This window comes from Topomyia yanbarensis, chromosome 1 (assembly GCF_030247195.1).
Source record: "Topomyia yanbarensis strain Yona2022 chromosome 1, ASM3024719v1, whole genome shotgun sequence".
In the NCBI taxonomy this organism is placed as follows: domain Eukaryota; kingdom Metazoa; phylum Arthropoda; class Insecta; order Diptera; family Culicidae; genus Topomyia; species Topomyia yanbarensis.
In genome coordinates this window covers 10,056,423-10,081,581 of record NC_080670.1, presented here as the reverse complement: position 1 = coordinate 10,081,581, position 25,159 = coordinate 10,056,423, and the positions used below count along the sequence as shown (strand labels likewise).

Here is a 25,159-nt window from a genome sequence, read left to right as displayed (position 1 = left end):
TGTCTCTTCGTATAGCTAGTCAACCAACACCTCTCGAAAGTGAATCTTCACATGTCCTATTTTAGACCACCGTCGTGTCTGAATGGTAGATCAACATGATTACTGTTCTAAACATGATAATGGTAATTGTTTAATGTGTATATGTAGACATTTAATGTTTGGAAGTGCCCCAAGAGCCGCAGTCAGAGTTGTTGTGAATGCGCCTCTCAATGCCATGAGCGCCATCCTTTGCAGATGGTTGAGGTTTGACTGGATCGTCACCACCTCCTCTTCTGCCAACACACAACACATCCGTATATTAGTATTGGGCGAAAAATTGTCCTATAAATCCAATAGATGTATTTGGGTTTGAGACCCTATTTTTTCCGAAAGTTGCACGAAAACTATGCACACTTTCTTGACTCCAAATTCAATGTAAGCAGACCATCTCAATTCGGAATCCAATATAACTCCATTTTGGTTTTAAAGGAGCCTCGTTCATACTATAGTCTATAATGACACTAGTTTTGCCAGTCAGCCCGTTCTGCAGATCTAAGACATTTCTTATATACACTACGAGCTGACCAGAAAACCCTGAAGTCATCACGCTGACGCGGGTTCCAAACTCTTCTCATATCCTTCTTCATTCTTTTAAGCTCAGCCCTACACCAAGGGGTTTCCCTTCGTCTCTTCCTTCCGTAGTTCTTACCGCGTCTACATATCCGCTCACAAAGTTGAGATCAATGGTGTAGTGACCGATTCAAATTTGCGTTGTGTGGATCTACTGAAGCAGAGGGTTGGCTTTTTCAAGGACCTCTTACCCTAGTGAGCGAAGATTTCGAATGACAATCGCACTGGGCGGAGCACAATGTTGTGCCCCTTTAAACTCGCGTTGGGTGACCTTCGGTGTTTAATTATATCTTCTTCAACAAAGATCGTTTACCTGTTCGGCTGTTTGCACCGAGTGTCATGCATTTCAACCTTGCACTAATTACAAGCAAATGGGCCTTTGTAGCAATAATGCATACAGAGTCCGCAGAATCTGAAATCTTTCCCTTACACGACGCTCTATGTAGCAGGGATGCCAACTGATATTCTGAAAAATCTGTGCGTGGGCCATTGAAAAATCTGTGTCTATCTGTGTCACTGAAAACGTACAAATTAGGCTGAAAACAAGGTAAAAAAATGAGAAATCTGTGCTAATCTGTGCATTGTTGAAGAAAACTGTGGAAATCTGTGCATTAAAACAGAAAACTGTGGAAATCTGTGCAGTAGACTGGTTCAATTTTTGACTTTTAGCTCCACCAGGCTTTTCTGATTCCTTTTATGGTCTTTAGTAATTGTGCAAATTTTGGTACCGATTGGTTGTGTCTACGGACCCTCCAAAAATTTCAAAGTTTATATGGAAGTTTGTATGGAAAAAAGTTAACATTGAAAATAAATTCTTAAAAAATCACCTCATCATTTAATTAATCAGAACACTATATATTTCTAAAGGTATTCTTCTACTGAGCACATTCGGGGAACATTGCAAGTTTATGAAAATTCGTTGAGAAAAGTTATTAACAAAAGAAGCAGTATGACTTCAAATCAAGTGAATTTTATTAGTAACCATAGCAACCCTGTTTGAATAGCTACATCGTTATACCAGTGTAAACTAGAAAAACTCTAGTAAGAGAATTGCGGAGAGAAAAACAGCATTTTTGGCAACGTATGTCCCGGCATTGCATGGCAACACGTCCAACGTTGTAAGGATAGGCAATGTTCGATTGGATTCGTTTTTTGACAGCTAAACGCGAATCCAATCGATCCAAAATGAAGTCTCCGCAGTTCTCTTTCTAGTTTTTCTAATGTATATGTAAAGATCTTGCGTGTTTTTTGAAAAGGGCCAATAAGCAATAGCATACAACAAAAGACAAAAGAGAAAACTTTTCTCTTTCATAAAATGTTAACGTCCATTCTCGGCGAGCTACGGTTTGTCCGGAATTTTCTCTCAAAGTGAATTTTGACAGCATGCTTATTGGCCGTTTACAAAAAACACACGAGAGATTTACTATTTGCGGGCCTGGTTACCATAGTTATTTTAACCACGTGGTTACAAGCTTTGTGTCGAATGGTTAGTTTTGTTGATGTTTTTCTCCAGAGGCTCGGAAGAAAAGAGATTATAACTACTAGAGAGAACAAAGCGCTACTGTCTCCATGTATTCACGGACTGGAACATGGGGTCTCGCTCTAGCATATTGTATCCCATTACTTTGACATGTGTGTACCCGAGATGATAAATTTACAGTGTTAGCAGCGACATGCGGCCTCTAGTAGTTATAATCTCTTTTCTCGGAAGCCAAGATTAATTTCGCTAGCAAGAAACCAACACTCAAAAACGGCGTATGATTTCACCTTCTATTTTACCATCTTGGTTAGTCGCGGGATGACGGCAGCACTGGAGCTGCCAAACAAAAAACTGCATGCGTCAGAAGTTTCGATAGCCGGCTGAGTGTAGACGCGAACGGAGACAGATCTTATGCATAGCTGAAAGAAAACGAGAAGCCCGCTGCTGAGCCTTAAGTGAAGTGTTAGTGTTAGAAGTTTACGGTATTTTTACGTTTTACGTTTACAGCAATGGAACCGTGTGCGTTGGAGGGAGCGAGCGATCGAGCGTTGCTGGAACATCCAGCCCATTCGATTCCGCCGGTGAAGAAGCAGAACAACGCCTTCCAACGGAAACTCGAAGAACGATGGTTAAAAGTGTGCTTTTCCTTATCGGGTCGCGAATCCGAAGACTCCAAGTGCCTACCGCGAGTGAGTGTGCGCGTGTGGCTCTACTTCTGGATCTCGAAAAAACACAGCAAGCACTGTTGGCAGTCGGACGTGAAAAAGACCGGTGCAGAGTCACCTCTGGATGCAACAAGCTCGCGAAGAGAACCCGAGGAAAAAGTACAAAGGAGCACCTTCACCCGTGGCGGCGTGAAAGAGCAAACGCGAAACATTATCTGTGGATACTAGGAGCTACCGGAAGAGTCTCGTTAGGCCATGATAAAGCTGCCGATGTGTGTTCTGGACAAGGACTAGAATCCCTGTGCTCAGGAAAGGAGCGCGAGGAAGTGATGACGGTTGAGCGGTAAGTTTGTACAATATCTCCCTTTCCTTATGCATTTTGCTTCGGTTTTCTTGTATGGGTCAGCTAGTCTTTTTCTATTTTTACATACCTAAGGATCCTTGATTCTTAAATATTTAGGATTATTGATTTTGGAATTCAATGATCTTTGATGTAGGATCTCAATGGCAGTTCCTAGAATATCCTGGATCCGGAAACACGCTTGATCTTGCAATTCAACGATTCTTGATCTTGGAAATCAAGGTCTTGAAATCATTACCTTGTTTCAGAATCTCAAAAATCATTGAGCCTTGAATATCTGCTATCATGAAACAGTCACTCAAGGATCCTTGGTTTTAGATACTTGATCCTTGACTTTCATACAAATACATTCGTGACTCGCTGGTTGGTCACTTTTTAACTGGGGCGCTTTTTAGTTGAACCTCCGCTAGTTTGGCCATTGTCCAACTAAAAAGCATTTGAACCAGCCCCCTGGCAACCCTATACCATCATATGGAGTTTGACAGCAACCGACATATATGGGGCGTTATAGCTATAAAGCCCCAAACAAAGAATTATGTTCGGCACTATGCTCGATATTCAAGCATTCCACACGACGTTTTGCATCTTGTGGGATGATTTAATATCATATCATTCAGAAAATCGACATTTTGTAACTAAATACAGCTTCTAATCATTCGGTTCAAAATCAATGTTTTGCCTTTCATGGCAGTGATGCTGGCTGTACAGAGACGTCGTCCTTGACAGGGGGCTGATTTGAACGCTAAAATTTCATGTCAAATTTGTTTTGACAATCTATCAATCTTTTACACTATTAACGTCTTCTTTGGAGAGTTTTTGACAGTCGATCCAACTAGTGAATCAAATTCGTTAGTTGGACAGAAGCTGGGCCATCCAACGAATCACAATTGTACAATAAAAGAACGAAAAACAAAAATAAGACAAAAATATAAATTTATCGCATTAAAAATAAAAACACTGGCCAAAAAGAGCAAAATTACCAAAAAAATCCTTGTAAAACCTCCATTTAAATACAATAAAAATAACTAACCTCTATCGAGTTGCAATGAATGTACCACAAATGAATTCAGAAACCTCGCCAAAAATAACATAAACATCAAATAGCGCCATAAAAATATTGTAAAGGAGCCATGAAAATACATTGAAAATTACAAAAATCCGGGACGGAACGTGCGGATACGAAAAAACCTAACGTCAATTGCAATATAATGACGAAGAAGAAGAAAGCGTTGAAAAAGCTGTTTGACAGCAAGGACGGAACGAGTTAGCGTGACGCAGGCTGAAAATATCCTTGCTCCCATACCTTGATTCACCGAACCCTCAAGATGGAGTACATCATCTGTTGGAAGAAGACTCGGTCCCCCGAGTACACGGACGGACAGATTGCAATCGTGAAATCGCAGTGCCAGTGGTTGACGAAGAACTACCGCGGGACGTCGTTCGTGCTGGACGACAAAAGTTACTTTCCGCTCCCGAAAACCCACATTCCAGGAAATGACAGTTGCTATTCCAGCGACAAGTTGGCCACACCCCCCGAAGTAAAATATAAGTTTAAGCATAAATTTGAAAAAAAAAGTCATGCTGTACATTGCCATATCGGACAGAGGGATTTCGAAGCCGTGGTTCAAGCCGAGCGATTTGGCCATCAATCAACAAGTGTACCGGGAGGAGTGTCTTGAGGAAATTCTACTGCCGTTCTTAAAGGAGCATCATGCGGATGGGAAGTACGTCTTCTGGCCGGACAAGGCGTCTTCCCATTACGCTAAGAAGACGCTGGAGTATCGAGAAGAAAAAGATACCGTACGTGCCGAAAGAAAGGAACCCGACCAACTTGCCACAGTGCCGTTCCATTGAGAATTTTTCCGGCTCCCCCAGTGCCCTAGTGTACAAAAATAATTGGCGGGCCAAGGATACGAAGCAGTTGACCACCAGGATCCGGAATTGTATCCGGAAGATGGACGTCACTGCCGTCCAGCGCTTTTGTGAGAGCGTCGCAACTGGCTGACCCTTCTCCAATATTCAATGACGTTCTTTTAAAGAATAATTCGCTGAAAAAAAATTTGTTTCTTGACTACATGACTGAAAAAATTCACATTTTTATTGAACACCTGTCAGTCGAGTGTTATGACTTGTGATAATAGTATTATATAGTACCGCAAAAAGCCATAAAAGATCCAAAAAATAAAAATATAAAGGCATCAAAAAATATCACCAAAAAGAAATTGAAATTCTGTAAAAGTTCCATAACACCTTGAAAATAACATAAACGTACTTTAAAATATGATAGAAGCACTACAAAAATAACAATTGTTCCAAAAAAGTACCACCCTTAAAACACTAAATCTCTGTAAAACAATGCGCATTATCTCCGCATGCTTCGTACCATTTTCAAAAGTTCATAAATGCAAGTGCAAAACGAAAGATCTACAACTATTTATATCAAGGGACAAATATTTGCAATTTGGAAAACGTGGGAGAAATTTACCCATAACACACGGATTGGTTCTGTACACCAGTCTCTGGCTGAACAAAAGCGAAACCACGAATCACAATTTATCATTTATGGAATACAAAACGTGCAAAGAATTATCCTAACGAATTCTAAAAAGCTGCCCCGTTCCGTTCCTCTATTACTGAATGGATTTCGATACCTGCTCTGATTTATTCGAGTCGGTTGTCTCCGGCTATCTCATTGATTGGGTGCTAGAGATCATCACGGGCAGTGTAATTTCGATCGGACTTTGAAGATGAAGAACCCTCGATTAGGGGGTATTCTTTTATGCGTGAACTAGCTTCTTCTCAATCGAAGCAGGCAGGCAGACAGTCTGTCTGGTCCACTCTGCATCAGTTTATAGGCCTACTATATGGGTGAGCCCGCTGTTGCCTTCTACACCGTGTTTCTAGTCCTTCATTCATAAAATTTTGCTCGGACAAGGTGAATTCCTCTTTTTTATTTATTCATTCAGTGATGTTTTTTGTACTTTGCTCGCTTTGTTCCTTGATTCCAAGTACAAATTTTCCACCGAAGTATTAAGCGGGTGGAGAATAGGAGGAAAGGGATAGAATAGCTCATAAACTAACCAAAGGCAAGTGTCCCTTTTGCCTTGCCTGGTGGCATGGTTGGTGCGTGAGAAATGGATCCCTTACAAGGCGTTTTATATAAAGGTGGTCCAATGAATGTTGTAACATTTTTCCGTGTTACACTTGTGACGGAATCTTACAAAGTGATTTTGTAACTTTACCTAATTTTCGATAAAAGTTGATACTTCAACTTTTTTCGAAAATTAGTTATAGTTAAAGTATTTTATCGATACTGTCAGAAATCGAAGAAATCGGCACACCTTTTCCTGCAATCAACTTGAACTCAGCTTTGTGTGTTGTCCTATGGGAAAAAAATCGCTATCTGTTTTTTTTCTGGTCCTAGCAAAAGGAGATGGCAATCAGAAATCTTGCGTCTTTGTTGGCAAAGTGGAAACGACATAATGGGATGAGAATGACGATAAAAAGGCGTGCAGTGTCCATTTACTGTCAGGTTGGGATGTCATTTGAGTTACGGTTCTTTTATGATTGACATTCTGTGTCCAATTTTGAAATTAGTTTCATAATTTGTCTTTAAACCTTAATACCATTTTTTACACCAAAATTTTTTTTTGAGATTTTTTTCTAACATTTTGAAGTGTCTGTTTTTGCAAATTATTTTTATATACATAATATTACGTTAAAGGTGATTAATCTATTACCTACTAGATGAATAACTCATCTCAGCGATTCTGCAAATACTTCCAAAATCAAACCTATCAGTAACAAGCTCTATTCAAAAGCCTGAGATAATTCGATTTTTTGCAATCTCCGGGGGTTCACTTTTGACGCCAAATTTAATGAAAAGGAGTTGAAGAAGAAAACTGTGTGAGAATTTTTCACAGATACTTTAGATGAACCTAACCAAACTTTGTAACTTTCGAGTCGACCACATTTGCTTTTTTTCCCTTTCGTTGATGTATGCAGAGCAATTTACCTGGAATTGCTGCGAGATTTTAACAGAATCATTATCCTTGTCACCGACGGCCACCTGATTTTAGATGCTTTGAAATTTGACCGATGAGTAGGCTAATGCTAATTATGATCGGTAAAATTAGTCGGCACCTTTCCAGGGGCTGTGAAATTTGCGGACAAAATCACCGTATGGGGGCATGAGCTTTGTGTGATCACCTTTGACAAATGATGTTTGGCTTCTGGTCATACATTCGAAGGAGATTCTTAGAATTAGAAAGAACTTGATTTTTAAGCAATGCTCTACGGAAAACAGGGTGGAATGGAATGCTTTAAATGATGCGAAAAAATCGCCCATTGACAGGATTCCAACCTGCATTCTTTTGAATAGTGTGATACTCTCCCTAATAGGACCAAAATAGGTTCATTACTCGATGTGAAAAGTTACATTTTGAAAGAAATATTGGTATCACCAAACGCAAATTAAATACGCCGAGGTCTCATACAAATGGATCATCATTTTTTGGTTCACCGAATAAACCAGCAAATTTCTGTGTATCGTTTTGACAAGTTAAAGTTGCTGAAAATAATTAAAACTAGGGGTACAGTAGGTAAGACATCGGTAAGTACTACGAACACATGGTTATTCTAGGCATATGTATAACATATAACTTATACGAAATTTGTGTGTACTCTGTCATTATGCGGACACACCTGGATTAACGAAATAGTAGGCCTTGAAAACTGTCAAATGTAAAAAAAATCAACCAAATAACAAGAAAAGTACACCTTGGTGCGGTTATCACGTCTGATTTTATGGTTTATGCCAAAATCCCGAGGGGAACAACACTCCGTGATTTGTTAATGAGATGAACTTATTCAATTCTGATCAGATTGATAAAGATTGATTGGTTAGTTTGGAATGGGATCGCATTTCCAACATGGCTTGATATGTAATGGTTTGGAATGGCCCAGGATGGTATGAAATGCGTCATGAAAAAAATTGAACTGCTCGAAATTCACGGTTTGTATAAGTTTCAGTGCTCGATTAAATCAAAACAAAACATTGTCAGCAGCATAACTGCAGGAACAAATCAAACTAAAAAACAAATTTTGTTGCCAGAATTATAGAAAGATTCGTAAATAGAATATGCAGAGTTGCCAGTTAAATCAAATTGATCAGAATTCGAGCGAAACCTGGTGGTAGGTCCGGCGGAGAATTGTCAAAAAAATGAAAGCTTTATCAGTTCGTCTACGGCAGCCATGACGATAGTAATGAAATTACTATGTTCGATGGTTTTTAATTACCATCGACAACGCCCCGAAGCGAAGAATGCCGTCATCGTAGCGAATTTTACGTAAGCCGGATACTGACCGAAAGGTGCAGCACCCGGGCAAACCATTCGAAATTTGATTCGAAATCCTGAGTGGAGTCAGCAGAGCTTAAACAAATTGACATCGCTGCATGAACTTGAAAGAAAACGAAATTCAATTCATACCCGCTACGATGAATGAAATTTTGCGTTCGTTTCCATCGTCATTCGTTCTCCCGAAGCAGCGCTTTCAGGTACGGCATGTTCGGTATCAGGACCAAAGTGAATTTTATTTCTATGCTAGCTCTGAGAGGGATTATTGATCAAAAGTGCACCAGATATAGATTACACAGTTCACTTATGCTCTAAAATGTGAAGATGCTAACTTCTGCCTTCAAACTGTCGACATAATAACAAATGAATGCTTTGGTTGGTGAATGAATTTATATTTCCTTTGCACTCAAGTATTCGATTCTGCATGAAATTTCAGTCAGTTGGAAAGTGAATGAATGAGGGAGGCGTTGAATCTGATTGTCGGTTTCTGTAAATACAAGCTTAAATAGGTAACTGATTTTGAAATTTCGTAGCACTGGGAGTCAGTATGGCATCCAGCTCAAATGCCACAACCGATTGAGTTGGTTTCGGGCTTTCGGCTGTTGCATTCGAGCTGGGTTCTATTCAAAATTCCGAACTGGTTCCGGAATGGGTTTAACCGAGCAAGCAATTCGTGACATGACGTATCGTAATGCTTAGCCCATGATTGCTGTGTTTACTGAGAGTTTGTGGAGCTGTTCTTTTCAAATTTCATCAAACTGATTGCTGCATTTTCCGTTGAGAAACTGCCCCCTGTCGGACGGGGCGGCCCTTCGCAAGCAAACCTGTAATTCACTAGTTTGCCCGGATTACTCCAACATAGGACCATGCATTAGTTTAAATCCGACGGAGCGGAGTCGATGTCGGTACCCGATTTGAAGCAATTAGGTGTCGTTTTTATCTATTTATTGAATGCACGCTTTATTGATCCTTTTAAATGTTTTCAGTTTCAACGTTATGACAATTCGGCCTAACGTCCTTCTACCGAATGACCTTTGGCCTTAAGGCTTGATGACCCTCCATCGTCCGAAAGCGTTCGTCTGCACGATTGATTCAACGGATCATTGCATGGCCTACAGGCATTGACAGATTTTATAGATTTAGTCTGAACTTGTAAACTTAAATCTTTCAATAAATCTTACTATAGGGAAACTAGCGAATGAAAACATTTCGAAAAAATTAATCCAGGGTCGTTAATAAACCGAAGCTACAACAGAAAACACGATTTTATTTGTGAAGAGAATATGAAATAATTTTGAACGGCCTAAAATGAGCTCCTGCCCGAAGCCAAACTGAGTCAGCCCCACCACTGTCAAAATGTATGAACTGACAGCGGTTGGGGCCAGAACCCGACCCAGCTCCGGGTCCAAGCAAAAACGGTATAAGGTGGCTCGTACCCCGGTTGACCCCGCTGGAAGTTAAAGGATATGAGTTCTATATCAAAGATGAATGGCGACATAGTTTGGACCTCATGCTGCACAAAACTACATCTGTCCCAACCAGAAAAGCAGTATTGTTACATTGATTTGAGGTGACATGTGCCGTAAAACTTTTTGCAGGGTAAAAGCAATCTTTTTAATGGCGCGTGTTGGTGCAATTCTGAAAATAAATTAAAAATCAAAAGAATAAGCTTCCACCTGGATGAGTTAAAAGAACAACTTTATTTTTTATTTATTTATGTAGGATATTTTAAAGAATTTCCTTTACTCAGTTTTGGCACCACAGTCAAAAATGTTCTTTGTTTTTTGCCAAAGAAACAAAATACTCTACGTTACATTGTGACACAGTCTATAGAGAACAGTTGCGCAAAGAGTGAAGTCAAAAAAAGCCTACCTATCGAGCACAATTGGAATCCATCTCTGATACCTCTGCAGCAAAGTTGGATTCTAATTTTGCTCGATAGGTAGACTGTTTTTCGGCTTCACTTTCTGCACGCTCTTTGCGTACCTTTATACTAGGGCCTTTACATTGTGATACTGACGACGCTGTTTTTCCGAGCCCCAGCTCGACCGGAATGAAATTTGTTGCGATCTTTGGTTACTTTTGCTGATCTACTGTTCACAGATTTTCTAAAGAACAACTGATTAGTAACAGCAGACAAAGGCATCATTCTGAACGAGCTGGGGGCTCAGAAAATAACGTCATGTAACACATTGTGTTCTGCTTCATACTAGTATTGCACAAAACAAAAGGTCACAGTGAACGCTCAAACGCACAAATGTGAGTTTTGCGACGCTTTTCTTCGGTCCTTGTGGGAGCGAGAGAAAAGTTCAAGTTTTGTGAATAATCGATTAATGTTTCTTGGTGCATAATGTGAAAAAAATGTGTTTAAGAAAGTGCAACAAGAGTGAAAAATGCTACAGGAGAATTGTGGATTTGGACAAAATATTTGCACAAAACAAGTTTTATAGTTATGAATCTCCCAAAAACTCGATTGCAATCGGTAAGGAAGTACTCTACCTTCTTTCAGTAGCAGTTTGATATTAAATCGGCAAGGTTAGTGCACTGAAAAATGTATTTTCACTTTAGCTATTGCCTGCGGTTTGTTTAGCAAGGAGAAGGAGGAAGGAAATGACAGTTTCTCTTTGCTTACTTTCTCTTTCGCTAATAACTTGTTAGTTTATACGTTTGTTACTCAACTCTTATCAGAATAAGCTAGTCGACATCAGAGTTTTTCGATATATTCTGAAACAATATTGAAAAGTTTTAAGATGACGCCGTAATAATCGAAAGAGAAAGTAAACAAAGAGAGGCTCTCATTTGCACCATTTGACATGTTTGTCGAGAAATACAACTGTTTCTACCTAAATACCAGAGGTGCCACACTGTCTGGCAGAATCCATTTGTTTGCTCTGTTACCATCGAAAATTCCGGCTCTGCTTCGAAGTTGCACCCCTAAGGAAAGAACTCCCACCGAGCGAGAAAAAAAGTGTCAAAAATTCTTGAAATATCGCAAAAACTAGCCTTTTGTTGCGCATCAATGAAGAAAAAAGGTATCTTGTCCTTTTTATCCCCTCATTTCAAAATGCCAATCGCTTTCACCTGAATGGCACGGTTGTTTTCCGTAGATAGCTCGCATCCCTGCATTGTCTAACACTTTGAAGAGGATCGGTTTTGCGCAACCAGATCCTGACGCCTGCTGAATTGAACTGTAACCCGAGATCAAATTAAGCTTGAATTACAACATTGATTGGATAATGAAGAACTTGATCAGTACAGAAAGCGAAGAGTCCTTTCTTGATTCATCATATTTTTCCTTTTGCACGGTCCTTATCCGTGTCGAAATCATTCTGTTATTATGGGTAATTCTATTGGTGGTTTTTTATTTATTGGCTGAAACCTGTCCAAACAAAGCAAGATCGATCGAGCTTATCTCTAGGATCGGATCGGCTTGGGTGGTGCAAGAGACAGTTATATTTAGTCCTTTCTCCGCACGCACTTTCTTAATTGCATCGTTTAGCGCGAAAGGCACACAGCCGATGCGTGTTGATTCGATCCCGCAAGAACTGAGAATATGTTGTTAGGCCGGTGGTGGTCTGATCAGAACTGGACATCTTTTGTGTTCGTGAAATGAATGGTGTGATCAATTTGATATAAAAAAGAAAGTGTGGTTCGTGTAATATTGATTGTAGCGGTGCAAACATCTGTTGGCATCAAACAGCACCTTTAGATATTTTATTGCTACATTGGGCATCTTCTTTTGTGCCGTTTTCTAAGAATTGTGCGTATCGCGATTATTAGAAGGTATTTCTTGTTGAGGTTATTCGGTGCGGCATCCCAATTTAACAAATGTAAGAGGGAGAGAGCGACTGTGGCCATTTATCGTCATTTGCAGCCCCCAAACTTTACTCATCTACAATAAATTAGTTGGAAACATAACTGCCTGAGGAATGGAAACCAAAAAAATATTTCAAAATGGTAACACAAACTACCTTTATGATTAACCCTTAAATACATACTGTTGCTATTTGGCAACATACCGGATACCGTGATATAAAGCCTTAACAGGAGGTATAGATTGTAAACAACCAGAAAAATGAGTACCAAGGAAAATTGAGTTCCATGCATTTAAGGGTTAAGATTTGTTTGATATAAGGGTCGAAAATAACTGCTGAAGGCAAAATTCCACAGAGTTGTTTATGATTTGATTTTTTTTGAAGCCTGAATCTGTTTATCGCAGAAAAGTCTGTATAAATAGTAGTTCTGTTATTATTCACATCAATCGACCTGGTATTGAAATTGTTTTTTTTTCTATCAAAAGCTATTGAAATTAGGTATAAGTCATTGGAAATTTTATCTATTTCAATGAATTATTTTCATTTCTCTTTTCAGTTAACTACGACAGGCCCTGCACTTGACAAAGTAGGATGTTGTTTTGCGCGTAATGGCAGACGAATTCTCAAATATTGCTTGATTTTCTGCCGAATCCAAGGCAGGGTCCCCTTAAACTCTGGATATCCGGCCACCAAGAGTGATTTACTTGTTCTCTAAACTACAGCAATTTAAACTCCAAACAGGCAGCCAACGGAGTATTGCGAACAGTGATCTAACCTGATATATATATATAGTCGATTGGAAATTGACCCGAGGATTCCAAGTTAAAAATGCTTTTCTCATCACACTGTAGGTGCCTTACTTTTTTAGTCGAGTTTAAACAGCTAATTCCTAAAAAATTCTAGGGGGTAGAATGATGTTTTGCGTCGATTTGGAAGACCTAAAATGTCTCGTAGATGTACGAAGAAAGCGGAAGAAGTCAAAGATAGTCAGGAAGTGCGAGATTTATCGGCAGTGCATGGAACATGATGATCCAGAAACCATTAAAATGACTTCGAATCAGGAAGCACGGACTCTTGTGCATCTGATTATGCAAATGAAAATTTATTCGAACTGGATGTAAAAGATAGGTCGGAAAATAGATGTGGCCTTGCTGATGAAGGAGAAGTATTGAACACATCAGTAGTAGAGGAAACTACTATTCCATTGATATATAGGCTTGCTCATTTTGTATCCCAGTTTTACCTAAGCGTACATACTACAAAGCATTTGTTGAGTATCTTTCGAGATGAAGGACTGAACCTTTCAAAATGTCATTCTATTTTACTGGAAACTCCAAAGGATAAATTTGTCCTGAAATAAGTTGTTAATTCTCAAACCTCGTACATAATTCAGCAGTCATCATTCCACTCAGACAAGACCATGCGTATTTCCCACGCACATTGATGCCCTGTGAACTAGTTTCCTAAAAAACTAAACAAACAAAGAAAGTAAGAGTTCTCAGTCCAAAGAAATGTTAGCTTGATTGGCATCACTCGGCGGATATGTTCTTTTACAATGCCACCAAATCAACGATCATTTAAAATTACATGCTAGAACATATGCGCAATTTTAAAAATAGTAAAGTTAAAACTGCTACTTATTTGCCATCAAGTATTCTCATAGCAAAGGTGGCTCATTTCCAACGATAGCACTATTGGTATAAAAAAGGTTATAAGAGACGCGGAAGAGAATAGCTGATCACCGCCCAGCACTAAATATACTGCTCTTTCGTTAAAAAATTGGTTTTTAAATGGCTTCCTTTCAATCTAACATTCCAAGAAAAAAAAAACAATGAAACTTTCATTCTTCAGTATGAACATGTACCTGGTCGGATATGTTTCTACCTGTGAAGAAAATCCTTCGGAAAAACATTTCATCGCAAACCCACTCGAGGGAGAAAATTATGCTCAGCGCCCCCAGCCAGCGTGCGAAAAGTAATCGATGCATTGTAAAAGGAAAATTGCAGAATCATCCAACCGTTGCAAGCGATAGAAACGTCTATGAATGTACTTATGGTACTGTCAGGCTAGCAAAGGGAAAATTCGTGTGCCGAGGGACGGGTGGAAAAACTCATCGAAGCAGGCGAGCGAACAGGGACGAACGGAAGGTAAAGTAGGCGCACTGTGTGGATGGTATGCGCGCTAGGCCAGCATAACACGTTGCATGGGCATAACCCCCACGGCAAAATCAGCCCGGAAAACTGGAATTCAGCGCGCGGAGGCCATAACGAGGCAGTGAAAGTTAGTTTAGGGGCAACTCGGTGGGTTTTCTATGCCGCCGCTCGCTTGCCGTTTCCTTCCATTTATTCAAGCTGCGAGCAGGGTAACTTGTTAGCACTCCTTCCGACAAGCCTTGCACTCTGTGCGTTCCACAGTGTGGTGGGGTTCTATGGCTGGCCCGTTACGGCAATGAAAAACCGGGGATGGATGGCGACAGTAGCAGAAGCAGCAGGCTGTGCTATATATTCAATTTTAGACATAAAGCGTTTCTATCAGCAGTGTGTGGTAGGATCGGCAGAAAAATCAGTAACAAATGTTAGTTTAACATGAATCATGATACAACCCCTAGATCCATAAATTATAGGAAAATTGACAAGAGTTTTCCTGGCTTTGGAAGAGCCGTTCAATAGGGTTGGTTCGTGAAGTATCCTTTCCGTTTTAATTAGTATTTATCTAAACCATTTTTATTACCCTTACTCTTAACCAACTTGAGATGAAAGTGTTATTTGTTAAAAAAACGAAACTATTTTCAGTATCTGACAAATTTATTTGCGGATGAAAGTGTCTGACTCTATTTCTTGCGTATAGTTATAAACCCTCCAAATCTTACGCTCTCACCAGCCGCCAATCGAGGGGACGAGTATCGCACCCTCCAGTTTTATTCGCCTCTTTTCTATTTCGCGGTTTGCCACACTGTACTAATACGGTACACCATTATCTTTCGACCATTTTCCCTCCTTCTGGCACTGTGCATCAGCTTTTGCTATCGGTCTATATCGCTCCATTGTTGTGCTCTTTTGATTCGATCAAATAAATAATAAGCAAATGTGTGCACCCGGGATTCACCCCTCGTACGCGTTTGGTCGGTCCGCGCCTGCTGTGGTGATTATGGGAATAAGCGAGAAACGGAAGATTCAATTTGAAGGGAAACGATGCGACAGCTCTGCTTTAGACCCAGATCGTCTAAAGTGGTTTTACGATAGTGCCGATGCTTTCAAATGCGATGGATGAGGGATGCTGTGCGGTTTGTCGCGTTCGGAACAAAATGGCAGTTGCGGCTTTATAAAGGATGGTGCTTCGTAATAGCATATCATATATCCTTATAAAATCGCGACGGTAGCGCTGCTATGTGTGACAAAAATGTGTTCCAAAAGTTTCTTGAATCTTTACTTTTAAGACATAGAGATTCGCAGAATCGAAATAATAAAACTCATCATTTAACAAGAAGCGAGATCATAAATCAAACACGATCTTCTTCCCATTGAAAGCTGGATGTCATCGATGACAGTAATGTTTACTGCAAAGCCTCAAGAAGTTAGGCACATAACAATAACTGCAGAGCAATTTAAAAGAAACTCCAGCTGTGTAGAGGAAGCTAAATTACGGTCCTGGAGGTCTCTTCGCTAGCTTCATTACGACAATTTTCTACATGACCATCTTTCGCAATGACGTCCTAACACTCAACGATCATCCATCGATCCAAAAGCCAAGCATTGATACTTATTCTTCCGAATACAGCTCAATACCCATTTGTTTACCCACGGGAAACCCAAGAAAGAAGGCACAGCGGGAGGATTAAATTGCACAAAACCAGTTGTAAACAAACACACAAAACGTCACTTCGGAGGTGGTATCAAACCCCGGATAGAGCCGTCCTTCCTCGTCAGAACCTCTGTCTGTATAAAGGTACAATAATATCATTTCTACTTCCGTCTACGATCGACGGTAGGTACCTCGGCATTGTGTGTCTTGGGAAAAGACAGACGGGACGAGGAAGGATGCAACGGATAAGGAAGTTGATTACCTACACCAAACATCGGGAAGAATTAACTTGTTTTCCAATAGTGCTTGCCAGTTTAGTAAGGGAACTTCCATCAATACTTTGAGTGATTGCTATAGCTGACTTTTGATTGTTGCCATCGCATTTAAGCAGGCATAGGATTTTGCTCTTCTCAATGTTGGCAGAAAAAGGTCATTTTTTTTGAAATACTCTTCCGTTTTGATTGAATGCAATTCGAGGATCATTGATCAATTAGTACTTAAGGCTCGGAAGAATATGTACATATTTTTTCTAGTTGAATAGATTTTGCTGTTTTGTTGGCATGAGGCTACTTGGGAAGTAAGCAACGCATTGTTGTAATGTGCAGGTGGTCTTCGTAACGTTTGCTCTGTTGAAGTATTGATTCGATTTGAGAAAGCTAAATTGTATTATTCATATTGGGTTAAGCCATTCGGAAGTTGAATGAAAAATCTGTTCAGTTTCTATCAGAGGCTCATTAAGAAGGTAGTTTTCTGAAAAAAAAGAACAACAAAAGAAACAATCTTTTACATACTTTTGAGCTTATAATTACTCAACAAATAAGCTTTATGTCAAAATAAATAAAAATGGCGGATTTATAAACAATCTCGCGCAGAAGCTCGCCGCGGACAATTCGAACTCCGTACAAGATTTAACCCCTAATTTTTACCAGAAAAAAAAAATAAATACTTTCTTATTCGGAAGGCTTTTCTGCACTATGGCCACTATGGTGATTGAAAGTTGAAATATTTTTAACATTTTTGAATAATCTATCTCTCAATCCTTCCCATGGTGTAGATCAACTACTAAAAAATATTATTTATCTGTTAGTAAAATCGATGGTATAGTACAATTTCGTGCTATCGGTGAGTAGGCAGATTTGCTATAAGCTAGCATTAAAAAGTTTAAATAACTATAACTGAAAATGACTGATAAGCCATTTTGCCGAGTGCTGTTTGGCCGAACGCTATTTGGCCGACTGCCACTTGGTCAAAAGGGCCAATTTGCCAAAAGGTCATTTGACCGAATGCCTAGTGATCGAAAATATCATTGGACCGAATGGCGATTGGCAGAACAAGCAGTTTGGTCGAATGCCATTTAACCGAATACCGTGTACCCGTGCCAAATGTCATTGGCCCAACTGGCTCAAGAGCTGACTGAATAAGCGTTCAAGAGCTGACTGAATAACCGTAATAGAGGTATACACAGAGACGACCCAGTTTGTAACGAATGTGATTTGTTTGTCTTAAATTGAATACTGCTTAATTATTTTTGACAATAATTTTTATTTTTTATTATTGGTCATTTTGTGGATATTTTTCTTCTTTTTAACAGGAGCTGTTATTTTTATACATTTCTTTTATATTTATCTACAGGAAAACTGGACAAAATTTACCATGTCCTTCATACAGCTCGATAAGATTTTCAGTTTTCAGAAAGAGAGAGCGAGAGAAGTATTGGTAGACGATATGTATTCATTTCGGGTTTAAAACCATAATGTTTAAAGAAATGTTTATTCATTGTAATGAAACTGATTCGAGATGAATTTCTCATATATGCTATAAAACGGTTGCAAAACTTATTTAAATTCAAGGGCATGTTTAAAACCTAAATTTTGTCCAAACACCTGCCTTAATTTGTTACAACACGAGCTGTTCTTCATAGCTTCATATAATATATTGCTATACACTGTAGACTACCGTACAAGTGTGTTTTTATTGTCAAAATAATATTGTCGATCGCGCCAATATCGATTCTTCCAGTCGCATTTTTTGGATTTTCTTCCATCCGATTTCTGTTACAGTTTTGAACCCACCGCTACAATACATTCAGTATATAATGCATATATTAAAAAAAAAACTAAAAAAGTCAATAAATTTGTTACATTCGATAAAACTGCCTTTTGCCAACGTTCATTCGGCCGAACGGCATTCGGTCATATGACTCCCTTTCAACAAAATGACCCCCTTTCGGCAAAAATAATCCCCGTTCGGTCAAATGACCCCCTTCGGTCATATTACCCCCTTTTGACCAAATGACCCCCTTTCGATCAAATGACCTCCTTTCATCCAAATGACCCCCGTTCGACCAAATGATTCCCTTTCGACCAAATGACCCCCGTTTGACCAAATGATCCCCTTTCGACCAAACGACCCCCTTTCGTCCAAATGACCTCCTTTCGGCCAAATGACCCCTTTCGACCAAATGAGCCGCTTTCGACTAAATAATCTCCTTTCGACTAAATGACCTCCTTTAGACCAAATGACCCCCTTTCGATCAAATGACCCCCTTGCGACCAAATGACCACCTTTCGATCAAAGGATCCCTTTTCGACCAAATGACCCCCTTTCGACCAAATGACTCCCTTTCGACCAAATGGCCCCCTTTCGACCAAATGACCCTCTTTCGGCCAAATGATGCCCTTTCGGCAGAAATGACCCCCTTTCGGTCAAATGACCCCCTTTCGACTAAATGACCCCCTTTCGACTAAATGATCCTCTTTCGACGAAATGACCCCCTTTCTACTAAATGATCTTTCGACTAAATGACCTCCTTTAGACCAAATGACCCCCTTTCGATCAAATGACCCCCTTGCGACCAAATGCCCACCTTTCGATCAAAGGATCCCTTTTCGACCAAATAACCCCCTTTCGACCAAATGACCCCCTTTCGACCAAATGACCCCCTTTCGGCCAAATGACGCCCTTTCGGCAGAAATGACCTCCTTTCGGCCAAATGACCCCTTTCGACCAAATGAGCCGCTTTCGACTAAATAATCTCCTTTCGACTAAATGACCTCCTTTAGACCAAATGACCCCCTTTCGATCAAATGACCCCCTTGCGACCAAATGACCACCTTTCGATCAAAGGATCCCTTTTCGACCAAATGACCCCCTTTCGACCAAATGACTCCCTTTCGACCAAATGGCCCCCTTTCGACCAAATGACCCTCTTTCGGCCAAATGATGCCCTTTCGGCAGAAATGACCCCCTTTCGGTCAAATGACCCCCTTTCGACTAAATGACCCCCTTTCGACTAAATGATCCTCTTTCGACGAAATGACCCCCTTTCTACTAAATGATCTTTCGACTAAATGACCTCCTTTAGACCAAATGACCCCCTTTCGATCAAATGACCCCCTTGCGACCAAATGCCCACCTTTCGATCAAAGGATCCCTTTTCGACCAAATAACCCCCTTTCGACCAAATGACCCCCTTTCGACCAAATGACCCCCTTTCGGCCAAATGACGCCCTTTCGGCAGAAATGACCCCCTTTCAGTCAAATGGCCCCCTTTCGACTAAACGACCCCACCTTCGACTAAATGACCCCCCTTCGACTAAATGACCCTCTTTCGACCAAATGACCCCCTTTCGACCAAATGAATCTGGAGAAAATGTTGAATCTGGATCCTGAAATTTTGAAAATATAGAAAAGAAGTAACATCAAAAGAAAATAAGACTACTCCCGAATAAAAATTTCCAAAATTATTCTTTTTTAAGTGAGGCATTGTGGCCTTACCCTCTTAAATTATTAACCTCGGAGGTATGTGATTCGGTTCTGTTATACCATTTCTAATTTGTCTAAATGTTAAAAGTTTCGTCTTCTAACCGAAAAATTAGAAATAATCGACCAGTATAGATCAGCGTAGCTTCGTTGAACGGCTCTTCTTTATAGGTGGGTCAATATTGTAGCGAACTTTTGGAGAAATTCTTCAAGCGATTACCGTTTTTGTGGTAGTAAACGCTTCAGAAAACGCTTGCGATATAACTTCTACAGCTATTCACAAGTGTATCACAAACTTAAAATTGTCCTGTGCGTGAAGTGTTGCTATAAACCGTGAGCTTTGCAATAGAAAAAAAATCATCTAATATAAGCATTTTCATAATTTACTATAAAAACGTCGACATGGCGAAGCTAAAACGTCTTTGTTGAAGTTTCTAGAACCACCAATTTATCATTCACATAGCAGAAAATAACAAACAAAGGGAAAATCCACGGAACCCAACATCCGTAATGGACAGAATGCAAACGAAGTCCCATTTTCAAATTCGATTTATTTGACCTTAAAACTATTAGAAACTCTCTACCGTAAAATTTTTACAAAAATACATCAGTCATTATATCTCTAAAATAGTCTTTTTCTGAAAAAATGGCAATTCACTGGTCCCAACGTATTACTTAACAACTTCAGGTTATACATATTTACAACAAATTTTCTCCTAACAGAGCCCAAACCCCCCACTCCACCCTACGGCTAGTAACCGTACAGATGCGACGCGGCCGTATACATTGGCATCAGCATGGCGGCTGGGGCCAATCCGTACGTGTACCGCTCCTGAGGCATATGCGTTTTGGTGTGCTTTTTCAGGTGATCCCGTCGGCCGAACTTTTTGCCGCAGGTCTGGCAGGCGTACGGGCGTATTCCGGTGTGGATTCGCTTGTGCCGGGTTAGTTCCTCGTTGCGGGTGAACGTCTTTCCGCAGCTTACTTCGTCACACTTGAATGGTCGTTCACCTGTAAGGTTTAGGAAAAAAATAACGTTTTGTTAGTCCAAGCTGAAGATAATACTCGAAATAGTCTCGAACTTACCGGTATGGATGCGGATGTGACCTTTCAGTTGGCCATTGTTGGAGAACGCAACCTCACAGTGGGGACACTTGAATTTCTTTGGCCGTTGCTTCCGACTGCTCAAAAGTTTCGCTTTGGCGTCCTCGGTGAGAACCCGAAAATATTCCTGTTCCATTTGTTCGTAGGACAACGGATCGATTGGTAATCCGGTAAAATTCAATCCCGGCGGAATCAAATCCATTCCCAATTTCTGCTGGCTGCAGTAGTAGTAGTATGAAGCCAAATCCGCGGGGTGCCCCAGAAAAGCACTAGCAGTATCCAATTCAGGTGTTCCGATCAACGGGAACTTGACGGGACTCAGCATGGGTGATTGAGGCTCGGAAGAAACCGGACTCTCCATATCTAGTCGTGCACGAACTGCAACATCACAGGGTTCATGTTTAATCACTCTATCACTACCACAGTCACTAGATTTGCTGGGGCTGGGACTATCCTTGCCCTCAGCTGCATCCCACGGCCTAAACAGGCGCGAGTAGGTTTGCGGTGGCATAATCGATCTCATGGACATGATTATAGCACGATCCTCACGATGGCGAAACGAAACGTCAATTTGTTTACGAACCGCAAACTACACGAATTCTAAGCTTTGAGGAGTGTTGTTGACACTTGGCGATCTGACTGCAAACTGAAGAGCCCGTAGCCAAAATCAACAAATTTAACACAAAACCAAACAATAACGAAGGGATGGAACGGTCAGAGGGACCAAAATATAAAACATCCTTTTCTCTAGCCCTAAGATTTTTTGTCACATTCTTGTACGTCTAATTGAAACATACGCACGGTCATGCGAAGGGTCGGAATCGAACAGAATCGAGTGCAAAACAGAAGGGAGAATCTTGGTGGAAGCGATAAAATCGAATAAGAACAAACAAGAAGAGGGTCGCTGCCTCCTCCCATTTTTCGGGGTTCCCTTTTCCCGTGAACATTCGTCGATAGCGGGAGTCCCCTTCATGTTGCAAACGTTGCAAAGAATGATGGTGATGTGGTGAATTTGTGGCCAGAATATGGATGGTTGTGGTGAAACAAGATAGGGAGTTGTGTGCTCAAATGTCGATGGACGAGGAAAGTATATGGTTGAAGCTAGTGAAGCAAATTTTGTGATCGGTATTTTGGCGCAAACAAGCAAGAGACTTAAAGGTATTTACATTAACTTTGATAGCGGTGAATCAAAATTTCAGCGTTAAATTTGTTGTAAGTATCAAATGTTTTATTTCCACTTTTGATTCAAATTTTCAAACGACTAGACTAATTCCTGGACATTCTGCTCAATGATAAAAAAAACCCTTTCAAACTCATAGTTTGTAACGGACGATACTGATTTTTTTTATACTTCAATTATAGTGGTTTTTAATTCATTGTACAATACAATCGATTTACCAACTACGTTATTTCCGTTCCCACTGAATATTGAAATTTCGATAGGTCTCATTTCCTTTTTACTTTTGATGTTTGAATTGGGTTTTTTTTAATGACATTGAATTAATAAAGAAACACGTAGAACATGGAACGATCTCACCGGTATCCTGAACGCCAAACTTATCTAACATTCTACGCTCCTTCTGATAACAGTGTTGGGGTATCTTTTGTGAGCAGAACCATGTAGTTCCGTGGTTTGAATGTTGTTTAACAGGAGCGAACCTGGGATGGAACCTGTGGATAGATGTTTTCTTTTTTTGTTCATTTTATGTTTTGTCTGGCATAGCCTCTTATTCTACCTTACATATTTTAAACAGACTGGCTGCATTTCGTAACTGCAAGTCCCGTCCCAGGAGCAAACTACTAGTAGAAAACAATATTCATTTTCTTCTTACTAGCGACCAAAGTCGAAAAAAAAACAATATTTTTGGAATGTGTTCTTTTAGAAAATGCTTATAAATTATAATTTTGTTGGTTAATCGGTGTCTATTTAAGAATATATCATAACAATTTTAAAAACCTGACAAATAAAAGTGCCTCACAAGTATGCAAGCACCCGAAGGAACGTGGTCGTAATGAATTCATTCATTTTCTCGGGTTTTTCGCATTTTCTCCATATATCAGTTTTAAATGGTGTGACAGATAGCAAAAAAAATTGTTATTATCCACCTAGTGGTGCATTTGAGCCTTTCTCATTTATCCTAACTAAAATCCCATTGACTGTTGTTTTCAATGTAAATTTGATAATACCTTGAGTGTAATAACAATATTTACCATGTCGTCGCTGTTGTGCTATCTTATGACATGGGCCATGGGACAAAATTTGTATGGCGTGTCATAATCACACCTAGAAAATTAGCGGTTTATCTTTTATTTGAAGAATATGAAATAATTAGTAACACAATAAATGCAATCCATTGACGTCGTGCAGGTAAGAAAATGAGGAAATGGCAAATGATGTGAAAAATCATGAAACCGCGGAGGGAAATGTTGAAAAAGCATATTTTTTCAGCACCTGCGCCTGACTTTGTACATGTGAATGACTTCTTCGGTGTCCTCGTCGTCGCCAGAATGTGGAATTGAAGTTGTGCATTCCTCACGACTCATGTGGTTGCTTAGCTGTGCGACGATCATATTTGCGCTTCGCTGCATTTTTGGATTCCTTTTCCTTCTCTTTTTCGATGATGTTTTTTTTCAATTAACTACTTCAATAACACCTTAAATTATTATATTGTTAACTCACGTGAAATATCTGACGCGCTTTCATTGTTGACTAGCACTTTCCTTTCACACGAGCACGTAATGCTTCGAACGGAACCTTGAATTGTTTAGAGGCTGATCGAATACTGACACCATCTTGAACAGATTCAATTACCTGCGAAGATAAATCAGGTAAGCGAACTTCTATAGAGTCATTCTCGAACATAATTAGCACCTGGTGTAAAATATGGTGCAGCTGTTACTTCTGTCAGATCGAGCTCCGTCTGCACTTTGATAAAAGATCCACTTTCTGAATAAATTGTCTTATGGGATATTTCGGAAAATCTAGCACACAACTCGTTTAGAATTGGGCTTGCTTTTGCTGTGTATAGACATATCACTAAACCTAGAACGGTTTGGTGGGGTACATTTGTACCCCAGAGCTATTCGCAACCCCGGTTTTTCTGTTACGGTTCATTATGGTGATTTTTGTTTTGCGGATGAAAGAGACAAAACGTATTCGTGAATATGATTTGCATATAATATGTACCACGCAATTCTTCTGTAGTACAGACCCTGAAACACACTTACTTTATATAGGGTTGTGCCTATTGTCACCCTATTAGGGAGGGTGCCTCACTAATTCATTAATTACTCGATCTACAATCTATGGAATGCGTACAAATTGGTATCAACAGCTTTGCTTCGTACCCAGATATTAACATAAATACGCTCAGAACGGTGAAATGCTCGTTTTTGAGCGCAATGAAAACTCGAATCGACTGCTCCTACACACCAAAAAATAATGAAGTTTAAACGACATGTAAATCAATACGAATGTAAACATACAACGATTGAATCAAAAATTTGATTGAAAATTACGCTAAAATCAATTGGAGCATCAAACGGCATACAATTTTACACTTTCATTCGTGTAATACTACATGTCATTCATTTTACAGCAGTATTCGAGTAAAAATACTTTGAAGTGCATTGGTTTTCTGTTTAAAGAAACTGTAATTTTCAATCCACGTTAAAAATTATAGAAAAATTCGTTGAAGACAAGTCGTGTGTATTTGTGGTGGGACTTAATTTTACATTTATATTCATGCTCCAAATATGTGCATGAAAATAAACTTAAAATTACAAAATATTTTTTTCTGTGTATCTTTTCTCTACTATTTGAATCAATGCGTTGAACAAAGATGGCAGACGCTGCCCTAACCAACGGCTTCAAATGGATAGGATGATAATATAAACACAGCGCAAATAGGCTCATTACCCTACACGAACAATGCACTGGCTGTACCTGTCACTTTGGTACCTTCTTGGTTTATCTCAGTTATTGCATATTGCTGTATTTTCACTGTTTGTTTGGTGTTCAACAAAGCATCGGAATAAATTCACTTTTTGATCGATTTTTTAATTATTTACTATTTATTCAAAAGGAAATTTGATCATCTTCACAACGCCATATAGATGGTCAAATTCGGTTAGAAACTGTCGGAGTTATAGCAATATTAAGAAAAAAAAGGGAATTTTGACGTATTTTAAAGACTTGTTTTCCA

At 39.7% G+C, this 25,159-nt stretch overlaps 1 protein-coding gene and 1 long non-coding RNA gene across 2 annotated transcripts; one reads left to right on the top strand and one right to left on the bottom strand.

The window, feature by feature from the left end:
• The first annotated feature begins 10,713 nt into the window (after positions 1-10,713).
• LOC131676865 (uncharacterized) lies at positions 10,714-20,580 on the top strand. The gene is made up of 3 exons (XR_009303254.1): positions 10,714-11,007; positions 12,844-13,134; positions 13,191-20,580. It is a non-coding gene; the product is annotated as an uncharacterized LOC131676865 (long non-coding RNA).
• A 21-nt stretch (positions 20,581-20,601) lies between these two features.
• LOC131693509 (early growth response protein 3) lies at positions 20,602-21,662 on the bottom strand. Its single transcript, XM_058981381.1, has 2 exons — positions 20,937-21,662; positions 20,602-20,861 (listed from the first exon to the last, which is right to left on the bottom strand). Exons 1-2 carry the CDS (start codon positions 21,481-21,483, stop codon positions 20,602-20,604), a joined length of 807 nt encoding a protein of 268 aa, XP_058837364.1. The 5' UTR covers positions 21,484-21,662.
• Positions 21,663-25,159: the final 3,497 nt, after the last annotated feature.